The sequence below is a fragment of the Eubalaena glacialis genome, chromosome 10 (genome assembly GCF_028564815.1).
Source record: "Eubalaena glacialis isolate mEubGla1 chromosome 10, mEubGla1.1.hap2.+ XY, whole genome shotgun sequence".
NCBI lineage: Eukaryota > Metazoa > Chordata > Mammalia > Artiodactyla > Balaenidae > Eubalaena > Eubalaena glacialis.
This window is the reverse complement of record NC_083725.1, coordinates 85,584,330-85,601,321: the sequence shown is the minus strand read 5'-3', so window position 1 is coordinate 85,601,321 and position 16,992 is coordinate 85,584,330. Positions and strand designations below refer to the sequence as shown.

General features: G+C 40.3%; 1 protein-coding gene across 3 annotated transcripts in view; it reads right to left on the bottom strand.

Annotated features, from left to right (window-relative positions):
* Positions 1 to 16,992, bottom strand: part of NELL1 (neural EGFL like 1) — an 863,771-nt gene that overhangs the window by 663,912 nt on the left and 182,867 nt on the right. For all 3 annotated transcript variants that reach the window (XM_061203146.1, XM_061203147.1, XM_061203148.1), the window contains exons 6-7: positions 1,400 to 1,472; positions 669 to 751 (exon numbers count right to left, since the gene is read on the bottom strand). In XM_061203146.1, the coding sequence (XP_061059129.1) occupies positions 669 to 751; positions 1,400 to 1,472 (156 nt within the window). The remainder of the gene's footprint in view (positions 1 to 668; positions 752 to 1,399; positions 1,473 to 16,992) is intronic.

Sequence of the window (16,992 nt, the reverse complement as noted above, 5' to 3'; positions counted from 1 at the left end):
CTCAATATGAACGTCTCTGGGGGTAGAAATCACATCCTCTTCATCACTGCCTCCTATGTGCCTAACACAGTGCCTGGCAAATAGCAGATCCTCAAAAGACACTTGTTAAGTGAATGATGGGGAGCAGGGAAAGATGCAGAATTATAAAACTGAAGGTGTTGAAAGGCAAACTTTGCCTCCTTCACTATTTAACTCAGGACCAGTTTTGAAATGCATCATATATTAGAAATGTGATATAATGCCTTCCCGTGAAAATAATCTGTTCCTAACAATAGCTATTTTGCCCTTTCCGATTACTGGCAATGATTCTTGCATCCAAAATGCATTAGCTTATAAGCAGCAGTGACTCTGACCATATATCATCTCTCAGTGTTACTGGTTTAATAGCCAATGGGCAAATTCCTTTTCCACTTCCAGGGAATATACAGTGATACATATTGCCTTTCTTCCAAACATTTTTCAAGTATTTTGATACAGCCTAACAGTATCAAGGCGTAAATGGTTATGTTTACTATAGGTTGTCCTGTTTCAAGAAAGAATAAACCATTTTTATAGTAACATATCGCATATGCCAACACTAAAAATGTTTCCATTATAGCATATCACTCTAAATTCCAGATAGGATGGACAAAGAAATGAAACATCACAAGTGAAATTTAGATACCTACTTTTGCAGTCATCTTGGCCAAAAGCTCTTGTAAATCCATTATTCCTTGCACCAGGCTTAAGAAATCACTGCAAGTTGGGCAAGCTCAATAAAGAAAATATAAAATAAATGTTGATACTGTGCTAACAGAAAAAAATATATATATTTAAACAGTAGTTTTTTAGCTATATAAAAGTGTTTTCGCTTTTCTGGTTAAGTATGACTTCAAAATTGGAGTGAATTCACAGAGGATCTAGATGTTTTCCTTTTATTAATAAGCAAAAAGAAAGGAACAAGGACTAATTGAAAAGGACAGTATGTTTCTACCTTGAAAACATTTTAAAATTTAAACTAAACTCTCATTTTTATTGGGACTAAAGAATTGTGAATTATCACAGAAGCAGCAAAAGTACACTCATATATATCCAAGTCAAGAAGTTTAAAAAATAGTTTATATACATATATTTATATAATTATATGAAACATAACTTTCTATATTAACCTACAGACCCAAAACTGCTCATATAATCTTTTCTTACCTTCAAATGTTAATTCTACAAATAATACATAAGCTTTTTAAAAATCCAAACACACAGAAGTATTTTAGTATACATAAAATCTCTCACTAACCCCACCACCTCATAAGTCAACAATGTAAATAGTTTGTCTGTATCCTTCCTGAAGTGCTTCTCTGATGTTATCAACAAGCTATATAATATTAATAATTCAAAAATGTTTTAAGTTGCTACTTACTGCGATTCAGGTTCGGACACTGTGTTATGTATCCATTCGGCATAAAGATGATTTTCCCATCTTGGATAATCCCCTTGATAACAGAAGAGAGAGGTGGCAATCAGTATTACAGTTACCAGTTCAAATGGCCCCTGTCACATGCTCTCTGCAGGGAAGTGTTTTTTGTTTTTTGTTTTTAGCAAGACTGATAACCGTATTCAAAAGGTGAGTTGGGAGGGAGGGGCAAGATGGCGGAAGAGTAAGACGCGGAGATCACCTTCCTTCCCACAGATACATGAGAAATACATCTACACGTGGAACTGCTCCTACAGAACACCCACTGAACGCTGGCAGAAGACGTCAGACCTCCCAAAAGGCAAGAAAATCCCCACGTACTTGGGTAGGGCAAAAGAAAAAAGAAATAACAGAGACAAAAGAATAGGGACGGGACCTGCACCAGTGGGAGGGAGCCGTGAAGGAGGAAAGGTTTCCACACACTAGGAAGCCCCTTCGTGGGCAGAGACTGCGGGTAGCAGAGGGGGGAAGCTTCGGAGCCACGGAGGAGAGCGCAGCCACAGGGGTGCGGAGGGCAAAGCGGAGAGATTCCTGCACAGAGGAGCGGTGCCGACCAGCACTCACCAGCCCGAGAGGCTTGTCTGCTCAGCCGCCGGGGCGGGCGGGGCCTGGGAGCTGGGGCTCGGGCTTCGGTGCTAGCCGGGAGGGAGTCCGGGAAAAAGACTGCAGCTGCCAAAGAGGCAAGAGAATTTTTCTTGCCTCTTTGTTTCGCGGCGCGCAAGGAGAGGGGATTCAGAGCGCCGCCTAAACGAGCTCCAGAGACAGGCGCGAGCCGCGGCTATCAGCGCGGATCCCACAGCAACAGGGACGCAGAGGGAAAAACGGAGAGATTCCCGCACAGAGGCTCGGCGCCGAGCAGCACTCACCAGCCCGAGAGGCTTGTCTGCTCACCCGCCGGGGCGGGCGGGGGCTGGGAGCTGAGGCTCGGGCTTCGGTCGGATCCCAGGGAGAGGACTGGGGTTGGCTGCGTGAACACAGCCTGAAGGGGCTGGCGCACCACAGCTAGCCGGGAGGGTGCCCGAGAAAAAGTCTGCAGCTGCCGAAGAGGCAAGAGACTTTTTCTTGCCTCTTTGTTTCGCGGCGTGCAAGGAGAGGGGATTCAGAGCGCCGCCTAAACGAACTCCAGAGACGGGCGCGAGCCGCAGCTACCAGCGCGGACCCCAGAGACGGGCATGAGACGCTAAGGCTGCTGCTGCCGCCACCAAAAAGCCTGTGGGCGAGCACAGGTCATTCTCCAGACCGCCCCTCCCGGGAGCCTGTGCAGCCCGCCACGGCCACACTCCCTTAATCCGGGATCAACTTCCCCGGGAGAGCACAAGGCGGCACCTCAGGCTGCTGCAACGTCACGCCGGCTTCTGCCGCCGCAGGCTCGCCCCGCCTCCTCCGTACCGCTCCCTCCCCCCGGCCTGACTGAGCCAGAGCCCCCGAATCAGCTGCTCCTTTAACCCCGTTCTGTCTGGGCGGGGAACAGACGCCCTCAGGCGACCTACATGCAGAGGCGGGTCCAAATCCAAAGCTGAACCCCGGGAGCTGTACGAACAAAGAAGAGAAAGGGAAATCTCTCCCAGCAGCCTCAGAAGCAGCGGACTAAAGCTCCACAAACAACTTGATGTGCCTGCATCTGTTGAATACCTGAATAGACAACGAATCATCCCAAATTCAGGAGGTGGACTTTGGGAGCAGGATATATTAATTTTTCCCCTTTTCTTTTTTTTGTGAGTGTATATGTGTATGCTTCTGGGTGAGATTTTGTCTGTATAGCTTTGCTCACACCGTTAGTCCTAGGGTTAGGTCCGTCCATTTTTTTTCCCCTAATAAATGTCTTAATAATTTTTTCCTTATTTTCTATTTTTAAAAAATTAAAAAAAAAATTTTAATAAGTTTTTTCATATTTTTTATTTTAAAAAATTAAAAACATTTTTTTCTTAATAAATTTTTTCTTAATAAATTTTTTCTTAAATTTTTTCTTATTTTTAGTATAAAAAATTAATAAATCTATTTTTAAAAATTAAAAAAAATTTTTTTTCTTAATAAATTTATTCTTAATAATTTTTTTTCTTATTTTTTATTATAATTGCTTTATTTTATTTTATTTTATCCTCTTTCTTTCTTTCTTTCCATTTTTTCTCCCTTTTATTCTGAGCCATGTGGATGAAAGGCTCTTGGTGCTCCAGCCAGGCATCAGGGCTGTGCCTCTGAGGTGGGAGACCCAACTTCAGGACACTGGTCCACAAGAGACCTCCCAGCTCCACGTAATACCAAACGGCGAAAATCTCTCAGAGATCTCCATCTCAACATCAAGACCCAGCTTCACTCAACGACCAGCAAGCTACAGTGCTGGACACCCTATGCCAAACAACTAGCAAGACAGGAACACAGCCCCATCCATTAACAGAGAGGCTGCCTAAAATCATAATAAGGCCACAGACACCCCAAAACACACCACCAGACGTGGACGAGCCCACCAGAAAGACAAGATCCAGCCTCATCCACCAGAACACAGGCACTAGTTCCCTCCACCAGGAAACCTACACAACCCACTGAACCAACCTTAGCCACTGGGGACAGATACCAAAAACAACGGGAACTACGAACCTGCAGCCTGTGAAAAGGAGACCCCAAACACAGTAAGATAAGCAAAATGAGAAGACAGAAAAACACACAGCAGATGAAGGAGCAGGGTCAAAACACACCAGACCTAACAAATGAAGAGGAAATAGGTAGTCTACCTGAAAAAGAATTCAGAATAATGATAGTAAGGATGATCCAAAATCTTGGAAATAGAATAGACAAAATGCAAGAAACTTTTAACAAGGACGTAGAAGAACTAAAGAGGAACCAAGCAACGATGAAAAGCACAATAAATGAAATTAAAAATACTCTAGATGGGATCAATAGCAGAATAACTGAGGCAGAAGAACGGATAAGTGACCTGGAAGATAAAATGGTGGAAATAACTACTGCAGAGCAGAATAAAGAAAAAAGAGTGAAAAGAACTGAGGACAGTCTCAGAGACCTCTGGGACAACATTAAACGCACCAACATTCGAATCATAGGGGTCCCAGAAGAAGAAGAGAAAAAGAAAGGGACTGAGAAAATATTTGAAGAGATTATAGTTGAAAACTTCCCTAATATGGGAAAGGAAATAGTTAATCAAGTCCTGGAAGCACAGAGAGTCCCATACAGGATAAATCCAAGGAGAAACACACCAAGACACATATTAATCAAACTATCAAAAATTAAATATAAAGAAAACATATTAAAAGCAGCAAGGGAAAAACAACAAATAACACACAAGGGCATCCCCATAAGGTTAACAGCTGATCTTTCAGCAGAAACTCTGCAAGCCAGAAGGGAGTGGCAGGATATACTTAAAGTGATGAAGGAGAAAAACCTACAACCAAGATTACTCTACCCAGCAAGGATCTCATTCAGATTTGATGGAGAAATTAAAACCTTTACAGACAAGCAAAAGCTGAGAGAGTTCAGCACCACCAAACCAGCTTTACAACAAATGCTAAAGGAACTTCTCTAGGCAAGAAACACAAGAGAAGGAAAACACCTACAATAACAAACCCAAAACATTTAAGAAAATGGGAATAGGAAAATACATATTGATAATTACCTTAAATGTAAATGGATTAAATGCTCCCACCAAAAGACACAGACTGGCTGAATGGATACAAAAACAAGACCCATATATATGCTGTCTACAAGAGACCCACTTCAGACCTAGAGACACATACAGACTGAAAGTGAGGGGATGGAAAAAGATATTCCATGCAAATGGAAATCAAAAGAAAGCTGGAGTAGCAATTCTCATATCAGACAAAATAGACTTTAAAAGAAAGACTATTACAAGAGACAAAGAAGGACACTATATAATGATCAAGGGATCGATCCAAGAGGAAGGTATAACAATTGTAAATATTTATGCACCCAACATAGGAGCACCTCAATACATAAGGCAAATACTAACAGCCATAAAAGGGGAAATCGACAGCAACACAATCATAGTAGGGGACTTTAACACCCCACTTTCACCAATGGACAGATCATCCAAAATGAAAATAAATAAGGAAACACAAGCTTTAAGTGATACATTAAACAAGATGGACTTAATTGATATTTATAGGACATTACACCCAAAAACAACAGAATACACATTTTTCTCAAGTGCTCATGGAACATTCTCCAGGATAGATCATATCTTGGGTCACAAATCAAGCCTTGGTAAATTTAAAAAAATTGAAATCGTATCAAGTATCTTTTCCAACCACAACGCTATGAGACTAGATATCAATTACAGGAAAAGATCTGTAAAAAATACAAACACATGGAGGCTACACAATACACTACTTAATAACGAAGTGATCACTGAAGAAATCAAAGGGGAAATCAAAACATACCTAGAAACAAATGACAATGGAGACACGACGATCCAAAACCTATGGGATGCAGCAAAAGCAGTTCTAAGAGGGAAGTTTATAGCAATACAAGCCTACATCAAGAAACAGGAAACATCTCGAATAAACAACCTAACCTTGCACCTAAAGCAATTAGAGAAAGAAGAACAAAGAAACCCCAAAGCTAGCAGAAGGAAAGAAATCATAAAGATCAGATCAGAAATAAATGAAAAAGAAATGAAGGAAACAATAGCAAAAATCAATGAAACTAAAAGCTGGTTCTTTGAGAAGATAAACAAAATTGATAAACCATTAGCCAGACTCATCAAGAGAAAAAGGGAGAAGACTCAAATTAATAGAATTAGAAATGAAAAAGGAGAAGTAACCACTGACACTGCAGAAATACAAACGATCATGAGAGATTACTACAAGCAACTCTATGCCAATAAAATGGACAACCTGGAAGAAATGGACTGATTCTTAGAAATGCACAACCTGCCAAGACTGAACCAGGAAGAAATAGAAAATATGAACAGACCAATCACAAGCACTGAAATTGAAACTGTGATTAAAAATCTTCCAACAAACAAAAGCCCAGGACCAGATGGCTTCACAGGCGAATTCTATCAAACATTTAGAGAAGAGCTAACACCTATCCTTCTCAAACTCTTCCAAAATATTGCAGAGGGAGGAACACTCCCCAACTCATTCTAGGAGGCCACCATCACCCTGATACCAAAACCAGACAAAGATGTCACAAAGAAAGAAAACTACAGGCCAATATCACTGATGAACATAGATGCAAAAATCCTCAACAAAATACTAGCAAACAGAATCCAACAGCACATTAAAAGGATTATACACCATGATCAAGTGGGGTTTATTCCAGGAATGCAAGGATTCTTCAATATACGCAAATCAATCAACGTGATACATCATATTAACAAATTGAAGGAGAAAAACCATATGATCATCTCAATAGATGCAGAGAAAGCTTTCGACAAAATTCAACACCCATTTATGATAAAAGCCCTGCAGAAAGTAGGCATAGAGGGAACTTTCCTCAACATAATAAAGGCCATATATGACAAACCCACAGCCAACATTGTCCTCAATGGTGAAAAACTGAAACCATTTCCACTAAGATCAGGAACAAGACAAGGTTGCCCACTCTCACCACTATTATTCAACATAGTTTTGGAAGTGTTAGCCACAGCAATCAGAGAAGAAAAAGAAATAAAAGGAATCCAAATCGGAAAAGAAGAAGTAAAGCTGTCACTGTTTGCAGATGACATGATACTATACATAGAGAATCCTAAAGATGCTACCAGAAAACTACTAGAGCTAATCAATGAATTTGGTAAAGTAGCAGGATACAAAATTAATGCACAGAAATCTCTTGCATTCCTGTATACTAATGATGAAAAACCTGAAAGTGAAATTAAGAAAACACTCCCGTTTACCATTGCAACAAAAAGAATAAAATATCTAGGAATAAACCTACCTAAGGAGACAAAAGACCTGTATGCAGAAAATTATAGGACACTGATGAAAGAAATTAAAGATGATACAAATAGATGGAGAGATATACCATGTTCTTGGATTGGAAGAATAAACATTGTGAAAATGACTCTGCTACCCAAAGCAATCTACAGATTCAATGCAATCCCTATCAAACTACCACTGGCATTTTTCACAGAACTAGAACAAAAAATTTCACAATTTGTATGGAAACACATAAGACCCCGAATAGCCAAAGCTATCTTGAGAACGAAAAATGGAGCTGGAGGAATCAGGCTCCCTGACTTCAGACTATATTACAAAGCTACAGTAATCAAGACAGTTTGGTACTGGCACAAAAACAGAAATATAGATCAATGGAACAGGATAGAAAGCCCAGAGATAAGCCCACGCACATATGGTCACCTTATCTTTGATAAAGGAGGCAAGCATATACAGTGGAGAAAAGACAGCCTCTTCAATAAGTGGTGCTGGGAAAATTGGACAGGTACATGTAAAAGTATGAAATTAGAACACTCCCTGACACCATACACAAAAATAAACTCAAAATGGATTAAAGACCTAAGTGTAAGGCCAGACACTATCAAACTCTTAGAGGAAAACATAGGCAGAACACTCTATGACATAAATCACAGCAAGATCCTTTTTGACCCAGCTCCTAGAGAAATGGAAATAAAAACACAAATAAACAAATGGGACCTAATGAAACTTAAAAGCTTTTGCACAGCAAAGGAAACCATAAACAAGACCAAAAGACAACCCTCCGAATGGGAGAAAATATTTGCAAATGAAGCAACTGACAAAGGATTAATCTCCAAGATTTACAAGCAGCTCATGCAGCTCAATATCAAAAAAACAAACAACCCAATCCAAAAATGGGCAGAAGACCTAAATAGACATTTCTCCAAAGAAGATATACAGATTGCCAACAGACACATGAAAGAATGCTCAACATCATTAATCATTAGAGAAATGCAAATCAAAACTACAATGAGGTATCATCTCACACCGGTCAGAATGGCCATCATCAAAAAATCTAGAAACAATAAATGCTGGAGAGGGTGTGGAGAAAAGGGAACACTCTTGCACTGTTGGTGGGAATGTAAATTGATACAGCCACTATGGAGAACAGTATGGAGGTTCCTTAAAAAACTAAAAATAGAACTACCATACGACCCAGCAATCCCACTACTGGGCATATACCCTGAGAAAACCATAATTCAGAAAGAGTCATGTACCAAAATATTCATTGCAGCTCTGTTTACAATAGCCAGGACATGGAAGCAACCTAGGTGTCCATCATCGGATGAATGGATAAAGAAGATGTGGCACATATATACAATGGAATATTACTCAGCCATAAAAAGAAATGAAATGGAGGTATTTGTAATGAGGTGGATGGAGTTAGAGTCTGTCATACAGAGTGAAGTAAGTCAGAAAGAGAAAAACAAATACAGTATGCTAACACATATATATGGAATCTAAGGGAAAAAGAAAAAAAAAAGGTCATGAAGAACCTAGTGGCAAGATGGGAATAAAGACACAGACCTACTAGAGAATGGACTTGAGGATATGGGGAGCGGGAGGGGTGAGATGTGACAGGGTGAGAGAGTGTCATGGACATATATACACTACCAAATGTAAAATAGATAGCTAGTGGGAAGCAGCCGCATAGCATAGGGAGATCAGCTTGGTGCTTTGTGACCACCTAGAGGGGTGGGATAGGGAGGGTGGGAGGGAGGGAGATGCAAGAGGGAAGAGATATGGGAACATATGTATATGTATAACTGATTCACTTTGTTATAAAGCAGAAGCTAACACACCATTGTAAAGCAATTATACTTCAATAAAGATGTTTAAAAAAAAAAAAAAAAAAGGTGAGTTGGCCTTAGTCCACACTGACCTACTCCAAACCATCCTCCTCTAAAAAATCTCGAAATGTCCAATCATCTTGAGAAAGCTACAATTACTTACCACTGGTTTATGCTAATGATATTATAGAACTAAGGATCCATCAGTCAGTGTTCTTAAACTGTCCAACTAAAAAGACATTGATGCAATAAAAATTCTCCTCAATGCCCTAGTCATCTTGGAACATTAAATATTGCTGATTTACAGGATTTTTTTAAGTGGGAAAAAGCGACAATAGGAACATATTAGACTAAAATGCTCTACTGATTCATTTAGTCTAGGAAATAAAATTAGACACGGGGAAAACTCCTCAAGAACCTTGCTCTCAGCTAACTGAGTAACATGAGTCTTTGCTGGTGAGTTTTAAGATTTGCTCAACATCTCCCTGTGGATAAAAGGTGGTCTTTTAATTCTGCAATTTAGTCTGGAAGAACAGCCCTAATTTAAGAAAGTCATTGGGGCTGCCATCTCTCAATGAAAATATTGACTTGGCTTTTGGATTTTTCACGTTGAATTTCAAGATTCCGCTTTTAGGGTATTTTTTTTCCTGATTTGATGGAAGAGATATTACAGAACAGATGGAACATGTAGAAGCTGGTTCCGAATATTGAGCTTAATCTATAAATAAAATATAGGCTTATGATAGTGTGGTGAGTCTTTCAGAGGGAGCAGCATTTAACGTTTATGTGCTCATCTTCTAAACAGCAGAAGGTAGTCACCAAAGGCTGTTTCTGCTTATTATTCCAAGATAAAATATTAATTGGAAATATTAATAGAAATAACAGGGTCACAAGGCCTCTTCCTCCGAATTAGGTACTTTGATTAACCTCTTCCTCTTCGAGGATGATGCAGTGTCCGTGATACGAGAAGAGGCAGTCTCACCATGGGAAGGAGGTGCCTGCCATAGCTCCTCAAAATGAATGTGTCATCTCTTGCCGGGGAATTACAGGGAGCAATTAATGGAGCACAGTCTAAGTCAATCAGCTTCTTCCTGGCACAAAGTTGCTCAGTTTTTCAAAGCAAATTAACTCCTTTGAGAGGCCAGGGTGCCTTTCAAGCACATGTGAGGAATTTGACAGAAGCATGGGATTGGCAGTCAGGGGCCCAAGGTTTAAGGTCTGGATCCATTTGTAGCTAACTGGGTGGACTTAGTAAGTCAACCACCCTCTCTGAGCTTCCGTTGCTTCAGCTGGAAAAAGAAGTGCTGTATGCAAAAGCTACAGAACCTTCTAGCACTCAAGTGCTGGGTCAATGAAACAGGCGTCCAAACTGAAAGTGTCACAATTTAGATCTCTGTGCTTTTGCTAACTTTCAAGATAAAAGAAAAAATCAGTCCAGAGCAGACAAAGCGATAGATTTCCATCAAAGAACAGACCAGAGAGAACTAAATACATATCAGAAAATATCCGTCTAATGAGGCTGAATATGGATGAAGTTATAGTGACCAACTATTCAGGTTTGCCTGGGATTTAGAGATTTCAGTGCTAAAACCTAGAGATTCCCCGGCAAACCAGGACAGTTGGTCACCCTCCCTGATGCCAAAGTGGCAAAAGCACACGTACCAGGAAAGGATCAGGTCTATCTATTACCTGCTGGTTAGAAGAGCCTAAATCATTCTTATTTTTATCAGCCATGGAAAGGGCCCTCAGAAACCTGGAGTATATTTGTCATGGTATTATCTTTGCCAAAACAAATAAAAAGTCCATTTGAAAAGGATTTCCCATCCACTTATCCTGTAGCAACATATATTATACACAGCAGTATTCCTTTTGTTTTCTTAATGACTGATTTTGTCACTTTATAAATTACTAATTGCCTCTCCCACACCTTTCTTCCACCTGCCTCCCTCCTCTGTCTTTCCACTTTTAATCTCCGGCACACACGTGTGTGTCACACAGATCATTAGGTGAAGATCAATGATGTTGACTTGAACAAAAACGGAAATAAGAACTGACAGCTTCTCGATCCCTATCAACACAAAAACTCAAGGCACTTGATATTTTTTCTGAAAAAGAGGTCATGAGGGTCAGCCCACATACTGGCATAAAAACATGTTCTTGCCAAATGAATCAAGATGGGAATGCTAATTTATTTGAATGGATGTAATTCCATGCTGGATTAAATGAAGGGTGGCAATGTACTGTACAAATACCAACTGTAACCCAAAGAAGTGTGAGTGTATGTATGTGAACCTATAAATACATACCTGTGTATATATCCCAGCACCTCCCCATGACAAGAACCAAAAGGTCTTGCACTGAATTGTCATATGAACTAGAGTCATCCCTCAGTAGCTGGAAGGTAGTAGTTCTGGGACCCTCCCTTCCCCCTCCACCACCCACCCACCACAGATACCAAAATCTGCGGATGCTCAAGTCTTTTATATAAAATGGCATAGTACGGTAGGTCCTCTGCATACACAGGTTCAGCATTCATGGAGTCAACCAACTGTAGACTGAAATTGGTTGATTCTGCAGATGTGGAACCTGCAGATAGAGGGCCAACTGTATTTAGTGCCCGGACATTTGTCAATAAAAGAAGCATTTGCTAAGCCTGTATTTTTCTTTAGAAAATTGAGTTTTATAAAGTATAAAGCAACAAACAACAAAGAAGCTCGATCAGCCTTATTTCTCCCAGAAAAATCATCTGTGAGGATTTCTATAGATGAAAATGTACCTTAGAGCACAGCAACCTCTCCCCAGAAAAGATGAAATAAGGGATAAAAAGATAGAATTTCTATTATTTCTCTTCATTTAACTTTAAATGTATCTACACTTAACTGAAAAAAAAGAAAAGAAAAACGCTGGCTGGGCCTCTAACTAGTGGACCTCCTTTGATCTCATTTTTTGAGACCTATGCTTTACTTCATACCATTCACCACAGCAGTATTTCTCAAACTGCCAGTTTCTTAAGAATCACATTGAATATTTGTTTAACATTCAGATTCCTGGGTCAACCCCAGATTCTGTTTCAGGAGGGTTGGAGTGGGCCCAGGAATCATCATTTTTAAAAGCTGTCCCAAAGGATTCCCATGAAAGGTCAAGGGGCCCCACTTTGAAAAACCCTGCCCTGTTGTCAATCACTTGGATTTTCTGGAGCAAGAGTGTTTACTCCTTACAAGTTCACAGTGGTGAAAGTAGCACCTGCATCCAGTACACGAACAGAATAAAATCTTACTGATTTGGAACTGAATGGCAACTAACCAAATTACTAAATTATAAAAACCATGAAAGCAAAAATCATAGGTTTTCACCTCAGCTTTCCCTGCAATTCCTATCGTAGTATATTTCACTAAGTAGGTACAATCAATACCTAACCTGCATCAAATTCCTAAAAACTATAAATTATATAATTGTAAGAGAGCAAAATTTGCTACTCAAAATGTCTCATTGGCATGCAGATTATTTAGACCTGAAAACAATCAAGGCCCAAAAGACTCAGGAAGAAACTTTGACCTTCCCCCTAACTGCCTAAAAGAATTTAGATAGAGGGCCTGTTCCCAGAATAGAACTGTCATCAGAAATACCTGCAAGGAATATGAACTAGGTGTGGTGGGGCAACTTAGAGATCAGCGTGCACTCTGCACCCCATTGTCTCTGCGTGGCCCAGCAAACATTTATTTACTGAACATTTGCTTTGCCATCTCCGTGTGAATTGCCTACCTCCCCTTGAGTCCCAAAGACCTACCACCACACTCTCTGTTGTCTTTAGCTGAAGACAGTATTTAAGGTGAGGGTTTCAGCCATTTTGGTAAGCTACTCAGTTTTCCTGGGTCTCTGCCATGTGTACATGTTATTAAAATTTGTTTTGAGTTTCTGCTAATCGGTCTCATGTCAATTTAATTCTTAGACTCGTCAGAAGAACCTAGAAGGGTAGAGGAAAATATCTTCCTCCCTGACGCGATACTGAACTATAATTTTCACAGCTATTAAGAGTCTGTGAAAATCATGTAGAATGCTAGTTGTTAAACTAGGGGAACATATCAGAATTTTAGAGGAGGGTAACGGAGCACAGTCATGTATGAAATTTTGACAGTGGTTCTGAGGAGATTTTGAGATGCCCGATGAAAACTACTGATCTAGGGCCAGATCACCTGGTAATTTGACCTATGAAAAATCTAAAGCTCTGATACTTTAATTAGCTTTCCTAAAGGACACCTTAATCTTAGGCCATCAACTACAGGTCTACTAACTCCAAACGAGGGCTGGGCCACTGCAACACAGTGTAAGTAAAATATATCATTTGAGAAAGTCTCACAGTTACGTGGGCTTTGTAGCACAACACAGTGCTACAAGGAAGTCCTGTTACCAAAATGAGGTTCTATCTTAACTGCCTTCATGGAAAGATACTATTCAACCATCCATAATGAATTATTTGCATTAGATACTACCAGCTTGCTAAAACAGTTTTTCAATGCTGGAAAACTGAGGTCCTTTTAGGTAGCCTAACATTCTCCCCTGCAATCTTATTTGCACTCTTAATTTGCTAAACAATCCATTTTCTTGTTGTTAGAGCAATGCTAAATCTCAGCCACTCTGAGGATCTAAAAAAATTCCCTAAGGGGCAGAGCCCAAATTAATAAGCTTTTACTATCAGTACGATGGAAAGAAGAAAAACAGATATTTTTTCCTCTTTGTGACATCCACCTGTTGCCACCTTCTACTTCCCCCTGCACTCAGCTCACCAGGCACTGAAAAATAAATTTGCACCAGGCAGGTTATACATTATGGGTTTGTTGCCTGGGACACTAATGCCCATTATTTCCGTTGTTCCAAGAACATTTACTCATTTCACAGTAAGAAATATAGGAAGATGCAATAAAAAGATTAGAAAAGTTATGCCATTATTATCCTCTTAAGTATGGAATAACTATTAGGCAAACCCTACTAACACTCGGAGCTTTCTGATACAAATGAAAGCAGCTTTGCTGCCAAACAAATGCTAATTCTTTTCTTAACGCTCTTATTTCCCTGCAGATCTCTGTTTACATTGAAGAAAATGGTTCCATTTTTTTGTATGCTAAAACACTGAAACAAATTGCTTTGAAAGGGAAAGGAAAAGGAGGTGGGGAGAGTTCCTGGAAGGCTTGTAAATATATGGATGAGGATGTGCTCTGTTTATAAACTGGCAAGGACCCAAGCTTTGGCAACAGGCTAACAGAAAGTAAGACTTGGGAAACCGACAAGGAGGATTTTCACAATGCAGCCAATTATGTATTTCTGCCCTGAAGACAGTTAATAAAATATTCCAGCTTGCATAAAAGCCAAGAAAGACACTTGTCGACTTTCATTATGATCAATAAAAACTGTCAGTTCATTAGCATATCATTAGCTGTCCTGCTGTTTCCAAAGCCTTAATGCACAGAAATATTAATCTACAAATATATAAGATTCCCCAGTTCTGTGACTTTGACTTTCTGCATGAAAGGAAAAATGAGAATTAGAGATGGGAGGAATCCAATATGGCTTCTTTTTCTATGTGCCTATAAACATATGTTTACCATCTGTGGAATTATGGGAACCAGCTGAGGTTAAAAAAAAAAACAACAGCTGTGGCATTAAAAAAAAAAAGTAATTTCACTTCCCAGTGATAGCTCAGCTGTTAAGGAGACAGTGAAGTCCAGGTAAGGGAAAGGTTCCAGACCCAAGTTCACCAGACAGAAAAAGAGAGAGAGACAGAGACAGAAAGGCTTGGCCTCTGTGAAAGGCTTTGAGATGGGAATTCTCCACGAGATCTCAACTATTTAGAAACTGTCAGAACACCCAAACCTCTGAAGCACTGTGATTCACCTAGGCTTACCCTCTGGAATAATGACAGCATAATCATCTTAGAATGCATCAAAGGGAAATTAAGCAGTAGGCAACCACCTTGATAACGAAAATCTATGACAATCAGAAGATTCAGATAAGCCTATCACCACTGGCCAACTATTTTCTCAAATGAATGCTGTTTTGAAGTGAAGAAATCCCCAGCCTGTGTTCTGCGTCTCTGATCGGAAGTAACTAAAGCTAGAGGTTTACGTGCCAAGCAGCAAGCAAGTGATGCCACCCTCTGCTCTTTCATCAGCAGCACTTCCATTGCACTATTCCTAACGATGCACCAGGACCCAGAAATTAGGTTTGACAAGTGAGCTTTTGCTTTTACTTTGCCTATGAAATGACGTATTCATATTTAAAATAGAGAACAATACAGTTTTAACCTGAAAACACAAGATAAGCATTATTTAGTTCTGGAGCCAAAAGGCAGGTGTGGTTCTTGGACCCAGGAGGCAGCTTCTACCAGGTATCTACTAAAAGCCTTAGAAGTCACCGGAGAAGTGACTGCCTCTTTTACAGGGAGATTTTTGCAGCATTGATCAAGATAATTTCTGTAATGAGACAGTGATACATTCCCCCTACCCCAGCCATCTCACCTCACCAAAGGATGGAATGAAACACGGGTTGGTATATAGGGAGATGAGTTTTGAAAGGTTTCCTTCTAAAGAGCTATAGGGGGCTTCCCTGGTGGCGCAGTGGTTGAGAATCTGCCTGCCAATGCAGGGGACACGGGTTCGAGCCCTGGTCTGGGAAGATCCCACATGCCGCGGAGCAACTAGGCCCGTGAGCCACAACTACTGAGCCTGCGCGTCTGGAGCCTGTGCTCCGCAACAAGAGAGGCCGCGATGGTGAGAGGCCCGCACACCGCGATCAAGAGTGGCCCCCGCTTGCCACAACTGGAGAAAGCCCTTGCACAGACATGAAGACCCAACACAGCCATAAATAGACAGATAAATAATTCCCATTTAAAAAAATAAATAAATAAGTCATGCTCCTTTAAAAAAAAAAAGAGCTATTGGATGGAGCTACTCCTATAGGGGAACAAGGAGAATCACAGCACTCCCTAGGGAGATGTGGTGTGTGGAATTGCCACCTCCTTTTGGTGCTTCTCACTGGGACCACCTGTTTCTTCGGGCTGGAGCCCTGGAAAAAGACAGGTCTGTCTCCTCCACACGACATGGCATACCTAAGTGAAATACTCCACCATCTAACACAGTGACTAGTACATAGCAAGCAAGCCCCTAAAAAATATCTGTTGAATGAATAAGCAAAAATATTGAAAAAGAAAGTTCTAAGCTTCAATCCTATTTCTTACAAACTATGTGAGACTGGCAAGTTCCTTAATCTTTCTGAGCCCCACTGCCTGATTTACACAGTAGGGATGACACAGTCGGCCCTTTGTATCCGCAGATGCACAGTCCACATCATACATGGATTTTATATAAGGGACTTGAGCTTCCATGGATTTTGGTATCCGCAGGGGTACAGGATACAGAGGGGCAATTATAATAACTACCTTATTAGGAGTCTCTGAAGGTGATACACAGTTAACTAAGATAATATATGTACAGCCAGACTAGGTCTAGAACATAGAAAGCAGTTAATAATTGTTGGTACTCTCTTCCTCATCCCCACAACCCACCTCCGCAGGAAAATGATTGTCCAAGTCTGTAAACACCCGTTGTGTTTTCTGCCTGTATCAGGTATTTGGGCTCTTAAGCAAGGATTCCTTATATCTACAGAGAATCATACACTCATCAAGCTAAAATAGATAACAGGACAAACTATTCTCCCTGTCTTAATCACAAGCTCCCAACTAAAACAGAAGTCCCTAAAAGGCAGCAAAAGTGCCTGTCTTTACTACAGTATAGAGTTAAGCATATAC